The sequence below is a fragment of the Schistocerca americana genome, chromosome 3, assembly GCF_021461395.2.
Source record: "Schistocerca americana isolate TAMUIC-IGC-003095 chromosome 3, iqSchAmer2.1, whole genome shotgun sequence".
NCBI classification, from domain to species: Eukaryota; Metazoa; Arthropoda; class Insecta; order Orthoptera; family Acrididae; genus Schistocerca; species Schistocerca americana.
The window spans coordinates 180,416,889-180,441,772 of NC_060121.1; the positions used below are offsets into that span (position 1 = coordinate 180,416,889).

General features: G+C 43.9%; 1 protein-coding gene across 1 annotated transcript in view; it reads right to left on the bottom strand.

Moving 5' to 3' along the window:
• Positions 1-406: 406 nt before the first annotated feature.
• Positions 407-24,884, bottom strand: part of LOC124605957 (proto-oncogene tyrosine-protein kinase receptor Ret-like) — a 198,778-nt gene continuing 174,300 nt past the window's right edge. Inside the window, exon 10 of the mRNA XM_047137920.1 lies at positions 407-614. Coding sequence (XP_046993876.1) covers positions 407-614 — 208 coding nt within the window. The remainder of the gene's footprint in view (positions 615-24,884) is intronic.

The following is a 24,884-nucleotide window of genomic DNA, read 5'->3' on the forward strand; positions in this document are numbered from 1 at the left end:
CACATTGTACAGACCGCTGATGCCGCTGTTGCTATTGAAGTTAATATGTAGTCCAAGCTGCGCGTTTTCTAAAGGATAGCCGTGGTCTCTGGATGGTGTGAGGAAAAGTGTTACCAGGTGGCACTCCGTGATGACATCATTTACTGGAAGGTGACGCCGACGCGTGTTGTTTCTGACGCTGCTAGTTTTCAGTGGAAGAGTGTACAATGACTGGCTCAACTCCGCGTGACGTCGCGATGTTGACCGCGGTTGAGGTTGCAGCCGCCGCTGCAGCAGCTGTTCGGTGCGGGACTCGGTGGCGCCTGGTCGATCTGCCTGGCGCCTTCCGTCTCTTGGACGGCTGCCGCTGCTGCAGCTGCCCTGTTGGGGGGAGGAAGGCGTACTCTGGCTGAGCCGTCTGCTGATATCACATCCTGAAAGACGGCCGCCGCTGCTGCTGCTGGTGCTGTTGCTGCTGCTGTTCGGTGGGAGGGAACGTGTAGTCTGGGCTCAGGTTGGAGAAGTCGACGTAGACAGGTCTGCGGCCCAGGGCGCCCTCCAGGTGCTTCGAGATGGTCGCGAACGACGGCCGGTCGTCCGCGTTGTGCGACCAGCACATCATCATCAGCGAGTACCTGCCGACAGCGACGTCACGGTGTGTACTCATACAAGACGCTCTTACCGCTTTAAATCACATAGGCTATGTACATGCCAGAAAACATTACATGACACTTATAATCAATATTCAGTCGACAGGGGGATTCAGTAATATATAAGAAACTGTCAGTCTCGTTTGCGGTAATGAAACCAACCATTACCTAGGTTTCAACCCAAATAATTGAGACTTCTTCAGAAGATATACCTGAATCTATAATATGTCTAAGAGGGCATGGTCTAGAAATAAAACTGAAACAGCCTGAATAGGTGTAGTCACATTTTAAAAAAGCGGTACATAAGTACTAAGTCAACACCAAGAGCGCTGCAGTCATAGACTGTGTGACTGGTCCCGGCAGAGGTACGAGTCCTCCCTCGGGCATGGGTGTGTGTGTTTGTCCTTAGGATGATTTAGGTTAAGTAGTGTGTAAGCTTACGGACTGATGACCTGTGTAGTTAAGTCCCACAAGATTTCACACACATTTGAACATTTTGAACAACACCAAGACTTAAGCTCTGGCGTCACCATGGACCCCATTAGGTGAGCCTCGGGACCTCACGTGAAACTAAGCAGGACTAGATAAAGCGCTGCAAATCAACATGGCGGGGAACATTGCGCATGTCTGACTGAGACCACGACTGTCAAAGATAAAAGACCAACGCAGTAATATCTTAAGACAAATAACTTACAGAAATGTTGAAAATCTTATACATAAACCCTGTGCACCAGGTTATGACTAAAGTGTAACAAACTATGCATGGATTTATATACGTTCGAACACACTACCCCGACTTACCCTATCAGGATATATCGGCTCTTTCACAACGCACCCATCGTTATTTTATGTCCTATGCTATCTTTCACTAAAACGATGGGTCCGTTATGCAGAATTCGTTGTGAAAGAGCCGATATATTCTAATAGTGTAAGTCCGGGTACTGTGTTCGAACTTACATAAATCCATGCATAGTTTATTACATTGGTGCAGAGGCTTCATGGTTCAAATTGTTCTGAGCACTATGGGACTTAACTCCTTAGGTCATCAGTCCCCTAGAACTTAGAACTACTTAAACCTACCTAACCTAAGGACATAACACACATCCATGCCCGAGGCAGGATTCGAACCTGCGACAGTAGGGGTCGCGGGGTTCCAGACTGTAGCGCCTAGAACCGCTCGGCCACTCCGGCCGGCGCAGAGGCTTTATGTTTAAGATTTTCAACATTTCTATAAGTTATTTGTTTCAAGATATTACTGCGTTGGTCTTTTATCTTTGATAGCCATGGCATCAGACATGCGCAATGTTCCCCGCCATGTTGACTTGCAGCGCGTTATCTAGTCCTACTTAGTTTCACATGAGCTCCCGAGGCCCACCGCATGGCATCCATGGAGACGAGGCGCACGCTAGAGCTTAAGTAAAATCTTGGTGTTGACTTAGTACTTATGTACCGCATTTTTAAAATGTCACTACGCCTATGCAGGCTGTTTTAGTTTTATTTCTAGATCATGATCTCTTAGACATATTATAGATTCAGGTATATCTTCTGAAGAAATCTCAATTATTACCGGAATCGAGGCTGATAGTTTCTTATATATTAGATTATCACGATTGCTCACTGTGCAGCAACGCTGAAAGTACAAGGATTCAATAATATACATCCAGTTTCATAAAGCTATCTTTTCTATATCTATATAAACGATTTAGGAGACAATCTGAGCAGCCACTTTAAATTGTTTGCAGATGATTCAGTCATTTACCGTCTTGTAAAGTCATCAGATCATCAAAACAAACTGGAAAATGATTTAGACAATAGAGCTTTATGATGGGAAAAGTTGCAATTGACCCCAAATAAAGAAAAGTGTGAAGTCATCCATATGAAATCTGTTTCGGTTACACAACAAATAAGAGAAATTAAAGGCTGTCAGTTCAAATAAATACCTGGGAATCACAATTACGAACAAGTGACACTGGAACGGTTGCACAGATAATGTTGTGGAGAAGGCAAACCAAGCACTGCGTTGTATTCTCAGAGCAATTGGAAGGTGCAACATACTTACTAAAGAGCTTCTTACATTATTCTGCTAGAACACTGCTCAGCTCTGTGACATCCTTACCAGATAGGATTGGAGGATGTCCACAGAAGAGCTGCTCGTTTTGTATTATCGCGAAATAGGGAAGAGACATGGGGATCGTTAGGAAAGCCCAGGAAAGTGTAATAGGTTCGTTAATATTCTGTAATAACACAGACTTGCCCTTTCCATCTTAAAAACCGGCAGGCAGCTAGAGCCCTCAAAATCACGTGGGAAGAAACATCACTAGAACGCTGTACGTATCCCAAATACCTAGCGGTCACCCTTTGTATTAACATGTAAGAGGCACTGCCTACATTCCAAGCAAAAAGTGGCAGCTAGCAGGCACAACGGTTGGAGCACACGTCAACACTATGAGAAACTCTTCCCTTGCATTGTGTTACTCTGCCGGAGAATACGCAATCCCAGTGTGGTTCAATTCTTGCCATGCCAAAACAGTAGATGTCGCTCTTAATGATACTTGTCGTACCATCACTGGGTGCCTGAAGCTTACTCCTCTGGATAAACTGTACAGCCTAGCGGGAATTACACCCCCAGACATACGCCGAGATGTAGCAGCAAAAAGTGAGAATAAAAAAATCAGAAATTTCCGAAGCAAACCCACGACTAAAATCCAGAAAGGGTTTCCTCAGATCCACCGAGCCGCTAGTTGGGGCACCACGGTATTGCTGATTCTAACTATGGCGTGCAACGCTTACCAGTACTGTGGGATGGATTACACCAACCGAAAGACTACCACCCGGCTACACAGAGAATTCGAGTACATGGTGATCCTTCAACAGACTACGTTCGGGTGTCACGAAATGTAAGAGCAATCTAAATGGGGTGTCCTAGAGGAATGGCCACTCTGTGTGGAGCTACACAGACGACCTTCCGCCTGCTTCAGTGTACCCAAAGTCCAGCAACATGCACAACAGAGGACCTGCTACATGCAACGCCAAATCCAACAGAGGTCGCTAACTTCAGGGCGGCAAAAGTGTAAATAATTGTCTTGTAAACATATATATAAGCGTACGACATGTAAATATTGACATCATTTTATACATCGTAAATCCTTGGGTAACAGAAGAGACAGTGAATTTAATTGATGAAAGGAGAAAATACAAAATGGCAGTAAATGAAGCAGGCAAGAAAGAATACAAACGTCTCAAAAAATGAGATCGACAGAAAGGGCAAAGTGGCTAAGCAGGGATAGCTAGAGGACAAATGTAAGGATGTAGAGGCTTATCTCACGAGGGGTAAGATAGATACTGCTTACAGGAAAATTAAAGAGACCTTTGGAGAAAAGAGAACCATTTGTATGAATATCAAGAGCTCAGATGGAAATCCAGTTATAAGCAAAGAAGGGAAAGCAGAAAGGTGGAAGGAGTATATAGAGGGTCTATACAAGGGCGATGTACAGGAGGACAATATGTGGAAATGGAAGAGGATGTAGATGAAGATGAAATGCGAGATAGGATACTGCGTGAAGAGTTTGACAGAGCACTGAAAGACCTGAGTCGAAACGAGGCCCCGGGAGTAGACAACATTCCATTAGAACTACTGACAGCCTTGGGACAGCCGGTCCTGACAAAACCCTACCATCTGGTGAGCAAGATATATGAGACAGGCGAAATACCCTCAGACGTCAAGAAGAATATAATAAATCCAATCCCAAAGAAAGCAGGTGTTGACAGATGTGAAAATTACCGAACTATCAGTTTAATAAGTCACGGCTGCGAAATACTAACGCGAATTCTTTATAGACGAATGGAAAAACTAGTAGAAGCCGACGTCGGGGAAGATCAGTTTGGATTCCGTAGAAATATCGGAACACGTGAGGCAATACTGACTCTACGACTTATCTTGGAAGCTAGATTAAGGGAAGGCAAACCTACGTTTCTAGCATTTGTAGACTTAGAGAAAGCTTTTGACAATGTTGATTGGAATATTCTCTTCCAAATTCTGAAGGTGGCAGGGGTAAAATACAGGGAGCGAAAGGCTATTTACAATTTTACAGAAACCAGATGGCAATTATAAGAGTCGAGGGACATGAAAGGGAATCAGTGGTTGGGAAGGCAGTGGGACAGGGTTGTAGCCTCTCCCCGATGTTATTAAATCTGTATATTGAGCAATTCGGAGTAGGTATTAAAATCCATGGAGAAGAAATAAAAACTTTGAGGTTCGCCGATGACATTGTAATTCTGTCAGAGACAGCAAAGGACTTTGAAGAGCAGTTGAACGGAATGGATAGTGTCTTGAAAGGAGGATATAAGTTGAACATCAACAAAAGCAAAACGAGGATAATGCAATGTAGTCGAATTAAGTCGGGTGATGCTGAGGGAATTAGATTAGGAAATGAGACACTTTAAGTAGTAAAGGAATTTTGCTATTTGGCGAGCAAAATAACTGATGAGGGTCGGAGTAGAGAGGATATAAAATGTAGACTGGCAAAGGCAAGGAAAGCGTTTTTGAAGAAGTGAAATTTGTTAACATCGAGTACAGGTTTAAGTGTCAGGAAGTCGTTTCCGAAAATATTTGTATGGAGTGTAGCCATGTATGGAAATGAAACATGGACGATAAATAGTTTGGACAAGAAGAGAATAGAAGCTTCTGAAATGTGGTGCTACAGAATAATGCTGAACATTAGATGGGTAGATCACATTACTAATGAAGAGATATTGAGTAGGATTGGGGAGAAGAGAAATTTGTGGCACAACTTGACTAGAAGAAGGGCTCGGTTGGTAGGACATGTTCTGAGGCATCAAGGGATCACCAATTTAGTATTGGAGGGCAACGTGTAGGGTAAAAATCGTAGAGGGAGACCAAGAGATGAATATACTAAGCAGATTCAGAAGGATGTAGGTTGCAGTAGTTACTGGGAGATGAAGAAGCTTGCACAGGATAGAGTAGCATGGAGAGCTGCATCAAACCAGTCTCAGGACTGAAGACCACAACAACAACAACAAATGTTTCTGACACGAATAAAATAAGTAAATCTACATAAACAAATGACTTGGCGGTCACGGTGGGCGCCAGTATGTGGTTGTTTCCTGATGATGCTGTGATGTACGGTAAGGTTTCGAAGTTGAGTGACTGTAGGAGAATACAAGATGACTTAACAAAATTTTTAGTTGGTGTGATGAATGGCCGCTAGCTCTAACTGTAGAAAAATGTAAGTTAATGCGGATGAGTAGGAAAAGCGAACCCGTAATGTTCGGAGACAGAATTAATAGTGCCCTGCTTGACAAAGTTGCGTCGTTCAAATATCTGGGCGTAACGTTGTAAAGCGATATGAAATGGAACGATAATGTGAGGACTGCGGGAGGAAAGGCGGATGGTCGACTCCGGTTTATTGGCAGACTGCTAGGAAAGTATGGTTCATCTGTAAACGCTTCTGGATTTGTTACAGGTAGGTTCGAACAACACGTAAGTATTGCGGAGATGCTTGAAGAATTCAAATCGGAATCCCTGGATGGAAGGCGATGTTCTCATTGAAAATCAATTTTGAGAGAATTCAGAGAACCGGCGTTTAAAGTTCACTGCAAAATGATTGTGTTGCTTCTAACATGCACTGCGAATGAATATTCTATATAAACCAGAGTTCTTCCCCAATTTTACATTTTTCTCGACTTCAGCGCCATCTGTCAATGGTTTTAAAAATATGTTTCAGACAAAACTTGATTGCTTTTTTGTGGAGAATCCGAATCTGCAATAAAAAATCGGTGTTTCCATTTAAGATTTAAAAGTAGCCTCCTGCCCCACTCAAGGCGGCGGGGACTGGAGGTCACGTGTAGCATCAGTTGATGACCCTCTTTGAGCTTATGAACTTGTCTTACCAACTATTTTTACCCGGTGTATAGTTTTCGACATAATCTCATCCGAAACTTCAGATGGACCACCCCGTACGTAGTTAAGTAACTCCACCACCGCTCCAACATAAAACTGTCTTGCAAGTTGTGCACTGGTCGTTGATGTTGCTTATATGATTATTACTTGCATATGCTGAAAATTGTAGGCAATACTTTCGTCCGTTTTTGGTAATGATATGGTGCTATTTCTCAGTCCTTCTTGTGTAATATTGCCGTAACCGCTGCACTGTCTCTTGGTTCCGTCCTGTTTGGTTTGTGGGATGCAGTTAGTGATCAGTATCGAGCTTAATGAACTGGCCCACAGAAGGTTTGTTACACGCAGAAGTGGATCATCTACTCTGTGAGTTGTCTTTTATCCATTTGTGTTGATGCAACCTTTTCTATGTGTCTTTTGTCCTTTACCTCTCTGGCGTTGGTTGACAATCCAATTGGCCCCTTTTGAATGTCCTAAGTGAATGTTGTCGCCCATTTTTGATTCAGTTTGCTCACTGGGATTGCAGCATTTGCTTCGCGAATATTCGAAACGTCGCCTCTTACACTATTAACAGTAGTCGTGATTGGACTCGAAAGGCGTTTTGGTAGGTTGACGGTACACACTAGATTCGAGTGTCGAGGTTGGAATTTCAAGTTGTGGAACAATATATGCATGATTTGCTGACTCTGTTTGGCTTTACGGTCTTATTTAATTGTAATGATTTATTGTTAGATTAAATCTGAATGCTACTAACGAGTGTTTGTTGGCGAAGTGCTTCGGTAAGGTTCTTGACTCGTGGCTCTGTCTGTATAGGTTACGGGTTCTGTTTTCATTCGCAAGGTGTCATCCCGTATGACAGGGTTTATTCGTTGTGCTTTTGGTTTGCGGAGAAAGATGAGCATGGAGGTGACCTACGGCTCCGTAGCGCTCACAGGAGCGACTCTGTTGTTCAGATTGAATTACAGCTTCTTATTCCTGTATATTTCGATAAGACGGGATACGTTTAAGGAGGTCTTGGCGCACTGCTCGTATACTGCTGTTGAAATTATAGTGTTTCAAACTAGGAGTAAGGGCAGCATCGGTCGTAAATTTTTAATCCAACTATTTCAACAAACAGATTAATAATTTATGACCAATGCTGTGCTTCCTGCTGCCCAGGTGATTTCTCCCACATGTCACGTAGAAATGGTCACCCAGATCACGTGATTTGAAGCCGTGTGAGTTGTTCTGTGGGCGAGTTTGAAATCTCGTGTGTAGGTCAACAGGCCGCGATCACTTCCACAACTCAAAATCAAGATTCAGCGTTTAATTTCGGAACTAGAGATGCAACAAGCCGTAAAGTTAAGGAAAATTTCATCTAAAGAGCAAGAGTTTTTATTATAATTATATATTCAACTTTATCAATAAATTTTTATGTCACTGTGCAGTCGAAAGCTTCGTTCCTTATGGGACAATTTTTATTTGTTAAAGCACATTTTCAAGTTTTTCTTCTCGGCGGTTTTTCATGTGTTGTACTAGTATCCTCTTATTAAACGGCGTACACAGGGTGTTACAAAAAGGTACTGCCAAACTTTCAGGAAACATTCCTCACACACAAACAAAGAAAATATGTTATGTGGACATGTGTCCGGAAACGCTTACTTTCCATGTTAGAGCTCATTTTATTACTTCTCTTCAAATCACATTAATCATGGAATGGAAACACACAGCAACAGAACGTACCAGCGTGACTTCAAACACTTTGTTACAGGAAATGTTCAAAATGTCCTCCGTTAGCGAGGATACATGCATCCACCCTACCGTCGCATGGAATCCCTGATGCGCTGATGCAGCCCTGGAGAATGGCGTATTGTATCACAGCCGTCCACAATACGAGCACGAAGAGTCTCTGCATTTGGTACCGGGGTTGCGTAGACAAGAGCTTTCAAATGCCCCCATAAATAAAAGTCAAGAGGGTTGAGGTCAGGAGAGCGCGGAGGCCATGGAATTGGTCCGCCTCTACCAATCCATCGGTCACCGAATCTGTTGTTGAGAAGCGTACGAACACTTCGACTGAAATGTGGAGGAGCTCCATCGTGCATGAACCACATGTTGTGTCGTACTTGTAAAGGCACATGTTCTAGCAGCACAGGTAGAGTATCCCGTATGATATCATGGCGGTGAATCGAGGAAGTACAGTACATACTGACGAAACTAAAATGAGCTCTAGCATGGAAATTAAGCGTTTCCGGACGCATGTCCACGTAACATCTTTTCTTTATTTGTGTGTGAGGAATGTTTCCTGAAAGTTTGGCCGTACCTTTTTGTAACACCCTGTATAGACGATCGGGAAGCGAGCACACGACGTGCAAGCATCTGAACCTAAACCAGAAAGCTAACTGCGTGCTACGCTAGTCATTTTAATAACTAATGCCACGTTATAAGACACCGTGTGAGCTCGCTTTCGTTGATTAATTCTGACGCTTGCACCTTAAGTGATCGCTTTCTCATCGGTTATATCCGCCGTTTAATAAGCGATAATTGCATAACACGTCGACACCTACGGCGCTCGAAAATTGCCCGTAAACCCGCAATTCACCAATCGGGCAAGGTGTGATAAATGGAACACTTGTGAAAAACATCAAGGGTGGAAAACTGCCAAATGGACTGTAAGAAATATACGGCTGCGATACCCCACATGAAGAAAATGATTCTTAATTTGAAAATTATATTGGGCTACTGTTGCTTTTTTGTCTAGCTAGTCACTGAAGCTGTAACCTGCAAAAAAGGGGAAGGTTAAAAGTAAGGAAGTGAGTTTTCATTAAATACGATGATCACTTACACCCGATACAGACCCGTGGTTCGGAATATTTAATGACCGTGTGCCTAGATCACAGGTAGCTGTTTCCAGTCGGCGCTTATCTTCTCAATGCTGCAACCAGAAACCGGAATTTAATGCTATATTTGTTTAATTAGTTAGTTGCAGGATGGAAGAGCACACACATAACGGGGACCACAAATATCTTCTAAAGATCCACGTATATTTTACCAGTGAAACACACTAATGTGGGCTGGACCAGTCACAGACTGTTTTGATCCTACAATAGACGTATGTTGCAATTAGCACATTAGTCACAGCGGCTTTACTAACAGTGCACTGAAATCTACTGCCGTGCTGTTCACTCACACTGATTGTTAACTACCACCTCAGTCACTTACAAATCACTGTTGAGATAATTTGTTATCGGTACATTTTCTTATGATTAACGTTAGTACATCCTAATGATGCTACCAGTCACTATCATGAGCGTACGGGTGACCTTTTCGCGATGTGCCTCGTTGTTGATCTCACGTCATGATATGCAAACGAAATTATCTGTTCTCGTGAATTTTGATTACGCAGTTTACAAGCCTCTCTCAATTAGAGTGTCCACTGAGCTACACTCCTGGAAATGGAAAAAAGAACACATTGACACCGGTGTATCAGACCCACCATACTTCCTCCGGACACTGCGAGAGGGCTGTACAAGCAATGATCACACGCACGGCACAGCGGACACACCAGGAACCGTGGTGTTGGCCGTCGAATGGCGCTAGCTGCGCAGCATTTGTGCACCGCCGCCGTCAGTGTCAGCCAGTTTGCCGTGGCATACGGAGCTCCATCGCAGTCTTTAACACTGGTAGCATGCCGCGACAGCGTGGACGTGAACCGTATGTGCAGTTGACGGACTTTGAGCGAGGGCGTATAGTGGGCATGCGGGAGGCCGGGTGGACGTACCGCCGAATTGCTCAACACGTGGGGCGTGAGGTCTCCACAGTACATCGATGTTGTCGCCAGTGGTCGGCGGAAGGTGCACGTGCCCGTCGACCTGGGTCCGGACCGCAGCGACGCACGGATGCACGCCAAGACCGTAGGATCCTACGCAGTGCCGTAGGGGACCGCACCGCCACTTCCCAGCAAATTAGGGACACTGTTGCTCCTGGGGTATCGGCGAAGACCATTCGCAACCGTCTCCATGAAACTGGGCTACGGTCCCGCACACCGTTAGGCCGTCTTCCGCTCACGCCCCAACATCGTGCAGCCCGCCTCCAGTGGTGTCGCGACAGGCGTGAATGGAGGGACGAATGGAGACGTGTCGTCTTCAGCGATGAGAGTCGCTTCTGCCTTGGTGCCAATGATGGTCGTATGCGTGTTTGGCGCCGTGCAGGTGAGCGCCACAATCAGGACTGCATACGACCGAGGCACACAGGGCCAACACCCGGCATCATGGTGTGGGGAGCGATCTCCTACACTGGCCGTACACCACTGGTGATCGTCGAGGGGACACTGAATAGTGCACGGTACATCCAAACCGTCATCGAACCCATCGTTCTACCATTCCTAGACCGGCAAGGGAACTTGCTGTTCCAACAGGACAATGCACGTCCGCATGTATCCCGTGCCACCCAACGTGCCCTAGAAGGTGTAAGTCAACTACCCTGGCCAGCAAGATCTCCGGATCTGTCCCCCATTGAGCATGTTTGGGCCTGGATGAAGCGTCGTCTCACGTGGTCTGCACGTCCAGCACGAACGCTGGTCCAACTGAGGCGCCAGGTGGAAATGCCATGGCAAGCCGTTCCACAGGACTACATCCAGCATCTCTACGATCGTCTCCATGGGAGAATAGCAGCCTGCATTGCTGCGAAAGGTGGATATACACGATATACACTGTACTAGTGCCGACATTGTGCATGCTCTGTTGCCTGTGTCTATGTGCCTGTGGTTCGGTCAGTGTGATCATGTGATGTATCTGACCCCAGGAATGTGTCAATAAAGTTTCCCCTTCCTGGAACAATGAATTCACGGTGTTCTTATTTCAATTTCCAGGAGTGTATGATCGAGTCCTCATCTGTTGATGTGGATGATTTTCCTTCGACGACATGACACAGGAATGCGGAAGCTATATTTTTCATAATAATTTCGAAATAATTTTGGTGCTCAAACACGATGTAAAACAAACAGATGTACGGTAAGGGTTTTAATATATTTGGCAACGCAACAGCTGCCGCGTTTTTACGCCACTCGTCTAGAAATGCTAGTGGCGTCCACAGCGAAAGGCCACGCACCACTCTACACAATCACACCCAGCCCTCGCGAGAGAGTCAACTCTCGATCTGTAGGCGGGCAGCAATAGTATGGTAAGCTTACAAAATGTTGAGAGGGTATGTATTATCACTAGACCACGGATTTTTAGGTCGTAAAAAGGTGTGTTTTAGGCACCTACAATAGGCTCCTTCAGTAGTTCATTTAGGCTACATAAAACCTAAAATAAGCTCTAATAAAAATGATGAAGAGAAAATAAAAATAAATTAAAATACACAGTGTTGACAGTATGAACATCTCATTAGTCATTAAAACAAGGAGAATGAATATTTAGGCAGTTACAGAGCACAGCAATCTGCAACATTAATACTGAACATAACTCCAAATATTTTTGAGTTCCTGCAAGATAAAGATCTCCGTAAAAAAGATGAGGCAATGGTTTAATTAATACATTCGTAGTTTCACATATTCTGACCATAGTTGTCTTCACAATAAATAACCAAAATCTTTTCTTGGTTTTGTAGTGAAAAACTGTGGCGCTTGTCAGTCAGAATCAGTTTATACGCTGAAAAAGAACGTTCTACATCGACAGATGTGACAGGGGCGTACTTCATTTTCGGCACATGTTGGACGGGAATGCCGCAGTCAGGAGTGCTGGATTTTCCACTAAGTATGTCGACAGCTGTACACAACTCCTTCAGGCCAGTTTTTTTCTGCAAAACCCTATAAACAGTATTTGGTATTAACAGGGATAGCGATATAAAAAATAAAGAAAGACCGAAGTGTTAGGCAAATACGAAGCATGAGCGCATATCAACTAGCCACCTTGCTGCACGCTGGGCAGAAAATATTTTTTCCATCTGTCGTATAGCGTGGAAAAACTTGGAGCCACTGTGTTATATGATGAAATACGCACTTTTTAGGATATTAAAGCCGAAATAGGCAAAAATAGGCACTAACCTCGAAACAGGCTTTTTTAGGTCCTATAGAATTAACGCTATTAAGTGTAAATAGTCATGAAACGCATAAGTACAAATTTTTATGCAAATAGGAACGCAGGAACAAAATAGGTTTTTACCTAAAATCCGCGGTCTAATTATCACCTAGTAAATGTAATATTCCGTTTTGACCAATGTTTTTATAACATACACTTTTAAGCGTTTCAGCTATTCAGCTATTCTGATTCTGCATCAGAATCTGTTAGATAAAGAGGCAAATGAGACGTTCTGCTACCCAATGATGCAATTTTATATTTAAGTAGGGTGTTTCAAATAATTTGTTATTCTCTCTAATTTACGAAACAATAAGTGAGAGAATATTTATTGAGGTAGATAAACATAAGAAACATTACTCCTTCTGCGGAGTGAAGAAAACAGTTTCTGTACTTATTCCAGAGAATTACACCAACGAGATATACTTTTTTCAAGACAATGTAATTTTTAAAGGTTTCAGGAATTACTGCAATCAATCGCCGTTTTTTCTTCAATTTTTATTCCAAATCCAGAATGGATAAAAGTTTTATAATTTAATTTTTATGTCATGTAGATGATGTATTTTAACAAGTTGTGCACAAATCAGTTTAAATCAAATTTATAACAATTTCAGTTGAGAAGATAAAAGCATTCGAAGTTTTAGGGGCAGATGCAGCATTCCGTACATAACTTTCTGTGTTTAGATGGATTTTTGGGTGCGAAATGTTCATTTGAAGAGGTGTTCAAACTAGCGCTCATTTTACGGAACTTGCAACTCAATAATAAACAGAAGTTTTTAACATTTTACAACTGCCATTATTTTTAACCTTGCTTATCCTTTTGAGGTATTATTTTGGAAAAAATGCATATAGAAAACGTAAGTGGATATAATGGGTGCTGTTATCTTCCCTGCTTACCCTATGGCCTAAAGTTTTTCCCTTCCTTCATTTCCTGTAGCCCTCTCTTCCATAATTTCGGTATGAATAGCACATGATAGCATTTTAAACGAGTCCCTTTTAAAACGTGATAATGTGATGTATAATCCAGTGACTCATTTTATACGTCTTTGCGATGTTAACAGTGCGTAACTAGAACTGTTAAATATCACGACGAAGCTGTTAATTGATTAATCACTTCTGAAGACAGTAATCAATAGCCGTAGTCTGAACCTGTAGTTACTAAGCGATCTTCACGTAATAGATTACTTTATTTTCTGGTTATGTTGTAGTATTAGGCGCAGGTTTCATCTTACTGGAAGTAGACTGGGAGACTCCACTACTTATGGAGCAGTGACAGGGATGGAAAATCATGTGAAATGTTCTAAATACCTTATCTGAAAATTGCACTAAGCAGCATATCAGAGAACTAACTCGTGAGGGCAATGGCTCCAAGCTTATCGACTCAGTTAGCGTTGGACAGGGAATCGGTGATCATAAGAATGTCACAGTATCACTAAATAAGACTGCAAATAATAATATGTAGAATGTAGGAAGATATTTCCGATTGTCAAGAGCGACAGGAAACAGTTTTTTGAATTACTATGAGCGGAAAACACGAAAACCGTTTCCAGCACTGATAATGATGAGTATCAAAGGACAAAATTCGTGAGTGTTGTGCGGTACGCCTTAGATACACGAATATATTTGCCGAGCAAGGTTATGAGAAGTGTGAAAGACTCGCCGTCGTTCGCCAGTCACGTTAGAAAGCTGCTGCGAAAGCAATGTGTGCTTCACTGCAAATTAAACGTACCCAGAACCCTGTAGACAAACAAAAAACGAACCAAACCAAATTTAGCGTGAGGAGAACCACACGGGAAGCAATAATCGAATTCGTAAGTAAATTTCTATCCACCGACTTGACAGGAAGTCCTAAGAGTTTTGGTCTTATGTTACACCAATGAAGGAATCGAAACCATCTGTCGACTCCGTGATCATGATGGGATCGAAACAAAGGATGATGGAGAGAAATCAGAAATATTAAATCGCGTTTTTACAAAACCATTTCCCCGAGGAATACTGTGCTGTAGTTCCTCCTTTAAAGATACATAAGAACGACAATTATCGAAGTAAGTCACCATGGAATATCAACACGACCGAATTTGGTAAATAAAGGAAAATCCACTGAATCTGGCAAGAAATAAATTCAATTCTACGTAAAGTATGCGAAAGAACTTCTTTTCTAGCAACAGTGTCCTGTAGGTGGCTACAGGGGCAAAGCTTTTCTATAGATCGGAAGAAAGCCAAGATCATTCCCGTCTCGAAGAAAGTTCATCGAACAGACACACAAAAGTATAGCCCTATGTCAATAAAACTTTTCAGGGTTTGTGACCGCATTGTCAATATGTGACCTTTTTCAGGGTGTTATTGTTTTTGTAAAACCATCCTGAAGAAGGTCACTTGCAATAGTAACCGAAACGTCGGTAGTTTTACACATTGGCAAATTGGTCACAAACCCAGAAAAATTTTGTTGATTGTGACTATGGCCGCGGAAGCCTACGTTTACTTATAGCCCTATTTCTAAAAGGTTCAAATGGCTCTAAGCACTATGACTTAACATCTGAGGCCATCAGTCCCCTAGACTTAGAATTACTTAAACCTAACTAACATAAGGACATCACACACATCCATGCCCGAGGCAGGATTCGAACGGGCGACCGTAGCAACAGCGACGTTCCGGACTGAAGAGCCTAGAACCGCTCTGCCACAGCGGCCGGCGCCCTGTGTCTCTGACATTGACCTGTTACAGAATTTTGGAAAATGTTTTAAGCTCGCTAGCTATGACATCTGTGAAGACCGAAAATGTTCTCTGTAGGAATTACCACGGGTTTCCAAAACAACCATCGTCTGATATCCAGCTCGCTCTATTCGTCCACAAGACGCCAGAAGCGGTAGATAACGTGGCTCACGTTGATAGTGTGTCCTTGATTTCCAGACGGCGTTCGGCACAATTCAGCACTTTCGCGAAATGAACAAAGTAAGAGATAGCGGAATATCAGACCAATTGCGTAAGTGCAGTAAACAGCTTCTAAAAACAGAACATACAATGTGTTTCTCAACGGAGGCAGATCTTCTGACGAAAAAGTAACCTCTGGCGTATGCGAAGGTAGTGATCTAGTGGATAACATCGGAAGTTCCATGAGGATTTTCACAGCTGTGATACACAAAGAAGACGCAGCACTAAAAAAACCATACCGAAAGTCAAGATGCCCTGCAGAAAATCGGCGCTTAAAGTAAGGATTACCAACCGGCTCTCAAGATTTTCATAAGTAACGTACTGAGCATAAACAGATATGAAGGCGCGTTATTTTTTAATTACCGATGAAAGAGGCGCATGTAGACCATACATAAATACATTACTGGCCATTAAAATTGCTAACCACGAAGATGACGTGCTTCCGACAGGAAGAAGATGCTGTGATATGGAAATGACAAGCTTTTCAGAGAATTCACACAAGGTTGGCGCCGGTGGACAGCTACAACGTGCTGACATGAGGAAAGTTTCCAACCGATTTCTCATAAACAAACAGCAGTTGACCGGCGTTGCCTGGTTAAAAGTTGTTATGACGCCTCGTGTAAGGAGAATAAATGGATACAATCATGTTTCCGACATTGATAAAGGTCGGATTGTAGCCTATCGCGATTGCGGTTTATCGTATCGCGAAATTGCTGCTCGCGTTGGTCGAGATCCAACGACTGTTAGCAGAATATGGAATCGGTGGGTTCAGGAGAGTAATACGGAACGCCGTTCTGGATCCCAACGGCCTCGTACCACTAGCAATCGAGATGACAGGCATCTTATCGGCATGACTGTAACGGATCGTGCAGCCACGTCTCGATCGCTGAGTCAACAGATGGGGACGTTTGCAAGACAACAACCATCTCCACGAACAGTTCGACGACGTTTGCAGCAGCCTGGACTATCAGCTCGGAGACCATGGCTGCGATTACCCTTGACGCTGCATCACAGACAGAAGCGCCTGCGATGGTATATTCAACGACGAACTTGGGTGCACGAATGGCAAAACTTAATTTTTTCGGATGAATCCAGGTTCTGTTTACAGCATCATGATGGTCGCATCCGTGTTTGGCGACATCGCGATGAACGCACAATGGAAGCATGTATTCGTCAATGCCATACTTGCGTATCACCCGGCGTGATGGTATCGGGTGCCATTACTTACACGTCTCTGTCACCTCTTGTTCGCACTGACGGCACTTTGAACAGTGGACGTTAGATTTCAGATGTGTTACGAACCGTGGCTCTACCTTTCATTCGATCCCTGCGAAACCCTACATTTAAGCAGGACAATGCACGTCTGCATGTTGCCGGTCCTGTACTGGCCTTTCTGGATACAGAAAATGTTCAACTGCTGCTCTGGCCAGTACATGCTCCAGATCTCTCACCAACTGAAAACGTCTGGTCAATGGTGGCCGTCACAACGTCTGGTCAATGGTGGTACGTCACAATATGCCAGTCACTACTCTTAATGAACTGTGGTACCGTGTTGAAGCTGGATGGGCAGCTGCACCTGTACACGCCATCCAAGCTCTGATTGACTCAATGCTCCTGCGTATCAAGGCCGTTATTACGGCCAGAGGTAGTTCTTGTGGGTGCTGATTTCTCAGGAACTATGCACCCAAATTGAGTGAAAATGTAATCACATACCAGTTCTAGTATAATATATTTGTCCAATGAATACACGTTTATTATCTGCGTTTCTTCTTGGTGTGGCTACTGTAATGGCTAGTAGTGTATCTGGGAGTATGAACATGAAATTATTTAAAGTTTAATGACCCCCATGAAGCGAATCGCTGATAAGGCTGATGCCAGACTGAGATTCACTGGAAGAATCTTCAGGAAGTATACTCCACTGACAACCCTTGTCCGACCAATAAATGAGTATTCCTCGTCGGTCTGCGCTCCGCGACACAAAGGACTGACAGAGGAAACACTGGGGTTCCAAAAAAATGCAGCGTGTTTTCGTTACGGGTTCGTCTGCTAAGCGCGAAGTCGTCACACACGCGCTCAGGTAACTCCAGTGGCAGAAGCTGCGGGGCGGCATTATGGCGTGGTTTACTGTTAAAGCTCCGAGAGGATACATTCTTAGAAGATTAGCTTCCTGCTTCTTTTATCTCTAATTAAGGCCATGAACATAAAATAACTGAGAATGGAACCCGCACAGAAACTTCCCAGTAATCGTTCTTGCGGCGGACCATTCACGACTCTAGATGGAAATGGGGACAGTGAAAGTGGCAAGTTAAGTACCCTCCGCCACACTCCGTAAGTTGGATCGCACAGTTTAGGTGTAGCTGTAGATGACACATAAAGGTATTGTGTCTGGTATCACAAATTGCATCTGTTTTCCGAAACTCCTTCACCAAAGAAGACGAAGTAAATATTCCTCAATTCCAATCAAGAGCAAGTGGCAAGATGAGAAACATAGAGGTAGATATCCACGGAGTAACGAAGCAGCTTAAATCACTTAATAAAGGCAAGGCCTCCGGTCCAGATTGCATACCAGTCAGGTTCCTCTCAGAGTGTGCTCGCTCACAGAAAGACCCGTACCTAAATACTGGAAAATCGCTCAAGTCACACCAATACCCAAAAAGGGAAGTAGGAGTAATCCGCTGAATTACAGGCCCATATCACTAACGTCACATTCTCTCATGCCAGTAATGCGCCCTCTTTCAAACTCTCTGATTTGACGGTCCAGTTCACGCATACCTCTGCGAGGCATCCTGCACGTCTGCTGAAGTCACGCTGATCCATTTCCTTAGGTTTATAGTGTCAAGGAGAAGCCGCAGGCACATTTTACCGGGACGTGGTGTTGCGCAGCGATATCGATGTTGACCTAGAACCTGCGGGCCGACATGGTTCAAATGCTAATCATTTCTGCAGAACATAGTAATGTACATATCGTGTGAATATGAACGCCCTATCTCTAGTCGATCAAGGTGCTGGTTTTTTCATTAATAAACAGAGTCAGGATAGCATACGAGATGCCAGTGCGAACAATTTTTTAGTTCATATTTGTACATTTTGGAATGTCTGTTCAAATGGCTTGGTTCAAATGGCTCTGAGCACTATGGGACTCAACTTCTGAGGTCATTAGTCCCCTAGAACTTAGAACTAGTTAAACCTAACTAACCTAAGGACATCACACACATCCATGCCCGAGGCAGGATTCGAACCTGCGACCGTAGCGGTCACGCGGTTCCAGACTGCAGCGCCTTGAACCGCACGGCCACTTCGGCCGGCGGACTGTCTGTTCCTTCAGACATACTTGCACTGGGGTCGTGGCCGCCGAAGCATTTGAAGGTTTGGATCGGTTCTGGAAGTGTACACGGGTAGTGGAGATGGTAAAGGCGATGGCTTGCGATAAGTGGGAAATCCGCTGTAGAGACCATGTCCGGCACAAATTTTCATTTGTGCCCAGTGTGTATTGGTACCGATAGGGCATGTGTACCAAGCCAACACGTCACGGTGAAACACCATCTCCAACCGGGGCTACAGACGAATCGTGCCTACCTCCCCAGCGCATGGCAAACTGCCACACCAGGATGTCTGGCTTCCGCTCCGAACTAATGCAAAGACCTCGGTAGCCGTGAGTCCGGTATACGATTCAGCGGGTTCCTCTCCGGATTACGCAGACACCAGCCGTCGCAAAAGACATGCCAAGGACTTGTATTCTGAGTAACAAATGGAATAATCTTGAGTACTGTTTTGTTGTGTCTAACGACGCCACACAGCTCCTCCCTCTGCATCCTGATAAAACAATAGGGCTTTCCAGCCCGGCACTGGGCTACCCCTACAGTATTCTTTAATGTCAAAATTATTTGCAATTGCGATTAAAATTTCGGAATTCTGTATTACTGTACCAGAGTTTGGAGTCCTTATCGAATAGGGCGACAGCAGACCTCGACCGAATTCTAAGACGTGCTGTTAACATCTTAACAAGTGGATACAACCCATACACATGGGAGATACAGTCCTAGAATGTATAAAACTTCCACATAACGCTTCCTCTCCGTCGGTGGGACACAACTTCAGAGGTAAAGTGGCTAACTGCAACCTGAACTCGAGGGAGTGCCCAGTACACTATGTGATCAAAAGTATCCAGACACCTGGCTGAAAATGACTTACAAGCCCGTGGCGCCCTCCATCGGTAATGCTGGAATTCAGTATGGTGATGGCCCACCCTTAGCCTTGACGGCAGCTTCTACTCTCGCAGGCATAAGTTCAGTCAGGTACTGGAAACTTCCTGGCAGATTGAAAATGTGTGCCGGACCGAGACTCGAACTCGGGATCTTTGCCTTCGGCGGGCAAGTGCTCTACCAACTAAGCTACCCAAGCACGACACGTCCTCACAGCTTCAATTCTGCCAGTACCTCGTCTCGAGTCTCGGTCCAGCACACAGTTTTAAGCTGCCAGGAAGTTTCATATCAGCGCACACTCCGCTGCAAAGTGAAAATCTCATTCAGGTGCAGCAAGGTTTCTTGGGGAATGGCAGCCCATTCTTCACGGAGTGTGGCACTGAGGATAGGTATCGATGTCGGTCGGTGAGGTTTGGCACGAAGTTGGAGTCCCAAAACATCCCAAAGGTGTTCTATAGGATTCAGGTCAGGACTCTGTGCAGGCCAATCCGTTACAGGGATGTTATTGTCTTGTAACCACTCCGTCACAGGTCGTGCATTATGAACAGGTGCTCGATCGTGTTGAAAGACGCAATCACCATCCCCGAAAACATCAATGTAGGCCTATGCTCTGATAGTGCCACGCAAAAGAACAATGGGTGCAAGCCCCCTCCATGAAAAACACGACGACACTTTAACACCACCGCCTCCGAATTTTACTATTGGCACTACACAAGCTGGCAGATGATGTTTACGGGGCATTCACCATATCCGCATCCTGCCATCGGATCGCCACATTGTGTACAGTGATTCGTCACTCCACACAACGTTTTTTCACTGTTCAATTGTCCAATGTTTACGCTCTTTCTACCGATCGAGGCGTCGTTTGAAATTTACCGGTGTGATGTGTGGCTTATGAGCAGCCGCTCGACCATGAAATCCAAGTTTTCTCACCTCTCGCCTAACTGTCATAGTACTTGCAGTGGATCCTGATGCAATTTGGAATTCCTGTGTGATGGTCTGGATTGATGTCTGCCTGTTAAGCATTAGGACGCCCTTCAACTGTCGACGGTCTCTGTCAGTCAACAGACGAGGTCATCCTGTAAGTTTTCGTGCTCTACGTATCCCTACATGTTTCCACTTCACTATGACATCGGCAACAGTGGACCTAGGGATGTTTAGGAGTGTGGAAATATCGCGTACAGACGTATGACGCAAGTCACACCCAATCACCTGACCATGTTTAAAGTCCGTGAGTTCCGCGGAGCGCCAAATTCTGCTCTCAATAACGATGTCTAATGACTACTGAGGTCGCTGATATGGAGTACCTGCCAGTAGGTGTCAGCCCAATGGACCTAATGTGAAGAACGTATGTTCCATGGACTTTGCCGTTGGTGGGGAGGCTTGCGTGCCTCAGCGATACAGATTGCCGTACCGTAGGTACAACCACAAAGGAGGGGTATCTGTTGAGAGGCCAGACAAACATGTGGTTCCTGAAGAGGGGCAGCAGCCTTTTCAGTAGTTGCAAGGGCAACAGTCTGTATGATTGACTGATCTGGCCTTCTAACATTAACCAAAACGGCCTTGCTGTGCTGGTACTGCGAACGGCTGAAAGGAAGGGGAAACTACAGCCGTAATTTTTCCCGAGGACAAGCAGCTTTACTGTATGATTAAATGATGATGGCGTCCTCTTGGGTAAAATATTCCGGAGGTAAAATAGTCCCCCATTCGGATCTCCGGGCGGGGACTACTCAAGAGGATGTCGTTATCAGGAGAAAGAAAACTGGCGTTCTACGGATCGGAGCGTGGAATGTCAGATCCCTTAATCGGGCAGGTAGGTTAGAAAATTTAAAAAGAGAAATGGATAGATTAAAGTTAGATATAGTGGGAATTAGTGAAGTTCGGTGTCAGGAGGAACAAGACTTCTGGTCAGGTGACTACAGGGTTATAAACACAAAATCAAACAGGGGTAATGCAGGAGTAGGTTTAATAATGAATAGGAAAATAGGAATGCGGGTAAGCTACTACAAACAGCATAGTGAACGCATTATTGTGGCCAAGATAGGTACAAAGCCCACACCTACTACAGTAGTACAAGTTTCTATGCCAACTAGCTCTGCAGATAACGAAGAAATTGAAGAAATGTATGATGAAATAAAAGAAATTACTCAGATAGTGAAAGGATATGAAAATTTAATAGTCATGGGTGACTGGAATTCGAGTGTAGGAAAAGGGAGAGAAGGAAACGTAGTGGATCAATATGCATTGGGGCTAAGAAATGAAAGAGGAAGCCGCCTGGTAGAATTTTGCACAGAGCACAACTTAATCATAGCTAACACTTGGTTTAAGACTCATGAAAGAAGGTTGTACACATGGAAGAACCCTGGAGATACTAAAAGGTGTCAGATAGATTATATAATGGTAAGACAGAGATTTAGGAACCAGGTTTTAAATTGTAAGACATTTCCAGGGGCAGATGTGGACTCTGACCACAATCTATTGGTTATGACCTGTAGATTAAAACTGAAGAAACTGCAAAAAGGTGGGAATTTAAAGAGGATGGGACCTGGATAAACTGAAAGAACCAGAGGTTGTACAGAGTTTCAGGGAGAGCATAAGGGAACAATTGACAGGAATGGGGGGAAGAAGTACAGTAGAAGAAGAGTGGGTAAATTTGAGGGATGAAGTAGTGAAGGCAGCAGAGGATCAAGTGGGTAAAAAGACGAGGGCTAGTAGAAATCCTTGGGTAACAGAAGAAATATTGAATTTAATTGATGAAAGGAGAAAATATAAAAATGTAGTAAGTGAAGCACGCAAAAAGGAATACATATGTCTCAAAAATGAGATCGACAGGAAGTGCAAAATAGCTAAGCAGGGATGGCTAGAGGACAAATGTAAAGATGTAGAGGCTTATCTCACTAGGGGTAAGATAGATACTGCCTACACGAAAATTAAAGAGACCTTTGGAGATAAGAGAACCACTTGTATGAACTTCAAGAGCTCAGATGGAAACCCAGTTCTAAGCAAAGAAGGGAAAGCAGAAAGGTGGAAGGAGTATATAGAGGGTCTATACAAGGGCGATGTACTTGAGGACAATATTATGGAAATGGAAGAGGATGTAGATGAAGATGAAATGGGAGATACGATACTGCGTGAAGAGTTTGACAGAGCACTGAAAGACCTGAGTCGAAACAAGGCCCCCGGAGTAGACAACATTCCATTGGAACTACTGACTCCCTCGGGAGAGCCAGTTCTGACAAAACTCTACCATCTGGTGAGCAAGATGTATGAAACAGGCGAAATACCCTCAGACTGAAAGAAGAATATAATAATTCCAATACCAAAGAAAGCAGGTGTTGACAGACGTAAAAATTACCGAACAATCAGTTTAATAAGCCACAGCTGCAAAATACTAACACGAATTCTTTACAGACGAATGGAAAAACTAGTAGAAGCTGACCTCGGGGAAGATCAGTTTGGATTCCGTAGAAATACTGGAACACGTGAGGCAATACTCACCTTACGATTTATCTTAGAAGAAAGATTAAGGAAAGGCAAAGCTACGTTTCTAGCATTTGTAGACTTAGAGAAAGCTTTTGACAATGTTGACTGGAATAATCTCTTTCAAATTCTAAAGGTGGCAGGGGTAAAATACAGGGAGCGAAAGGCTATTTACAATTTGTACAAAAACCAGTTGGCAGTTATAAGAGTCGAGGGGCATGAAAGGGAAGCAGTGGTTGGGAAGGGAGTAAGACAGGGTTGTAGCCTGTCCTCGATGTTGTTCAATCTGTATATTGAGCAAGCAGTAAAGGAAACAAAAGAAAAATTCGGAGTAGGTATTAAAATACATGGAGAAGAAATAAAATCTTTGAGGTTCGCCGACGACATTGTAATTCTGTCAGAGACAGCAACGGAGCCCGCATCTCGTGGTCGTGCTGTTGCGTTCTCGCTTCCCACGCCCGGGTTCCCGGGTTCGATTCCCGGCGGGGTCAGGGATTTTCTCTGCCTCGTGATGGCTGTGTGTTGTGTGCTGTCCTTAGGTTAGTTAGGTTTAAGTAGTTCTAAGTTCTAGGGGACTGATGACCATAGATGTTAAGTCCCATAGTGCTCAGAGACATTTGAACCATTTGAACAGCAAAGGACTTGGAAGAGCAGTTGAATGGAATGGACAGTGTCTTGAAAGGAGGATATAAAATGAACATCAACAAAAGCAAAACGAGGATAATGGAATGTAGTCCAACTAAGTCGGGTGATGCTGTGGGAATTAGATTAGGAAATGAGACACTTAAAGTAGTAAAGGAGTTTTGCTATTTGGGGAGCAAAATGACTGATGGTGGTCGAAGTAGAGAGGATATAAAATGTAGACTGGCAATGGCAAGGAAAGCGTTTCTGAAGAAGAGAAATTTGTTAATATCGAGTATAGATTTAAGGATGTAGGTTGCAGTAGGTACTGGGAGGTGAAGAAACTTGCACAGGATAGAGTAGCATGGAGAGCTGCATCAAACCAGTCTCAGGACTGAAGGCCACAACAACAACATATTTTTTGGGGTGTCCGGATACTTTTGATCACATAGTGTATATGGTCAGTGTAGAGGGTACCAGAGCCCATTACTTGATGTCGGTTACGAGATTCTCTCTGGTAATGCCGACATTCTCGATAGTGATTCTTAGATTCTCAAATCTACGGTCGACATTAAAGAAGAATGATTAATGTAACAAGATCAATCACTTCGCCCTAGGAAGAGAATCAGGAAGGACGAGAAAAGATGGCCGGCCAAAGGGTAAGGTTTTCCTTCCATTCATCAGTACCATTGCAGATCGCATTGGGAAGTATCTTCAGGGTCATCAGGAAGATAAAAGAATATTTCAGATCGGCAAATAATATATGATACCCTTTGGCTACACTGGGTGTATATAAAATTCCTTGTAGTTGTGGACTGGTTTATACTGGTACCACAGAAAGAAGTGATAACATCCGTCTGGTTAAACCAAGAGGAATTGCCGCCTGGGAAATACAATTAAAACGGTAGTAGCAGAAAACCTTTGCTGAGAGGGTAGTCATGAAATAAAAATTCACTGAAACGAGTGTCATATCCAAAACATAGCATTATCGTGTGCGCATGTGTAAAGAGGCTATTGAGATTTATAAACACCGTAATAATTTTAAGAGAA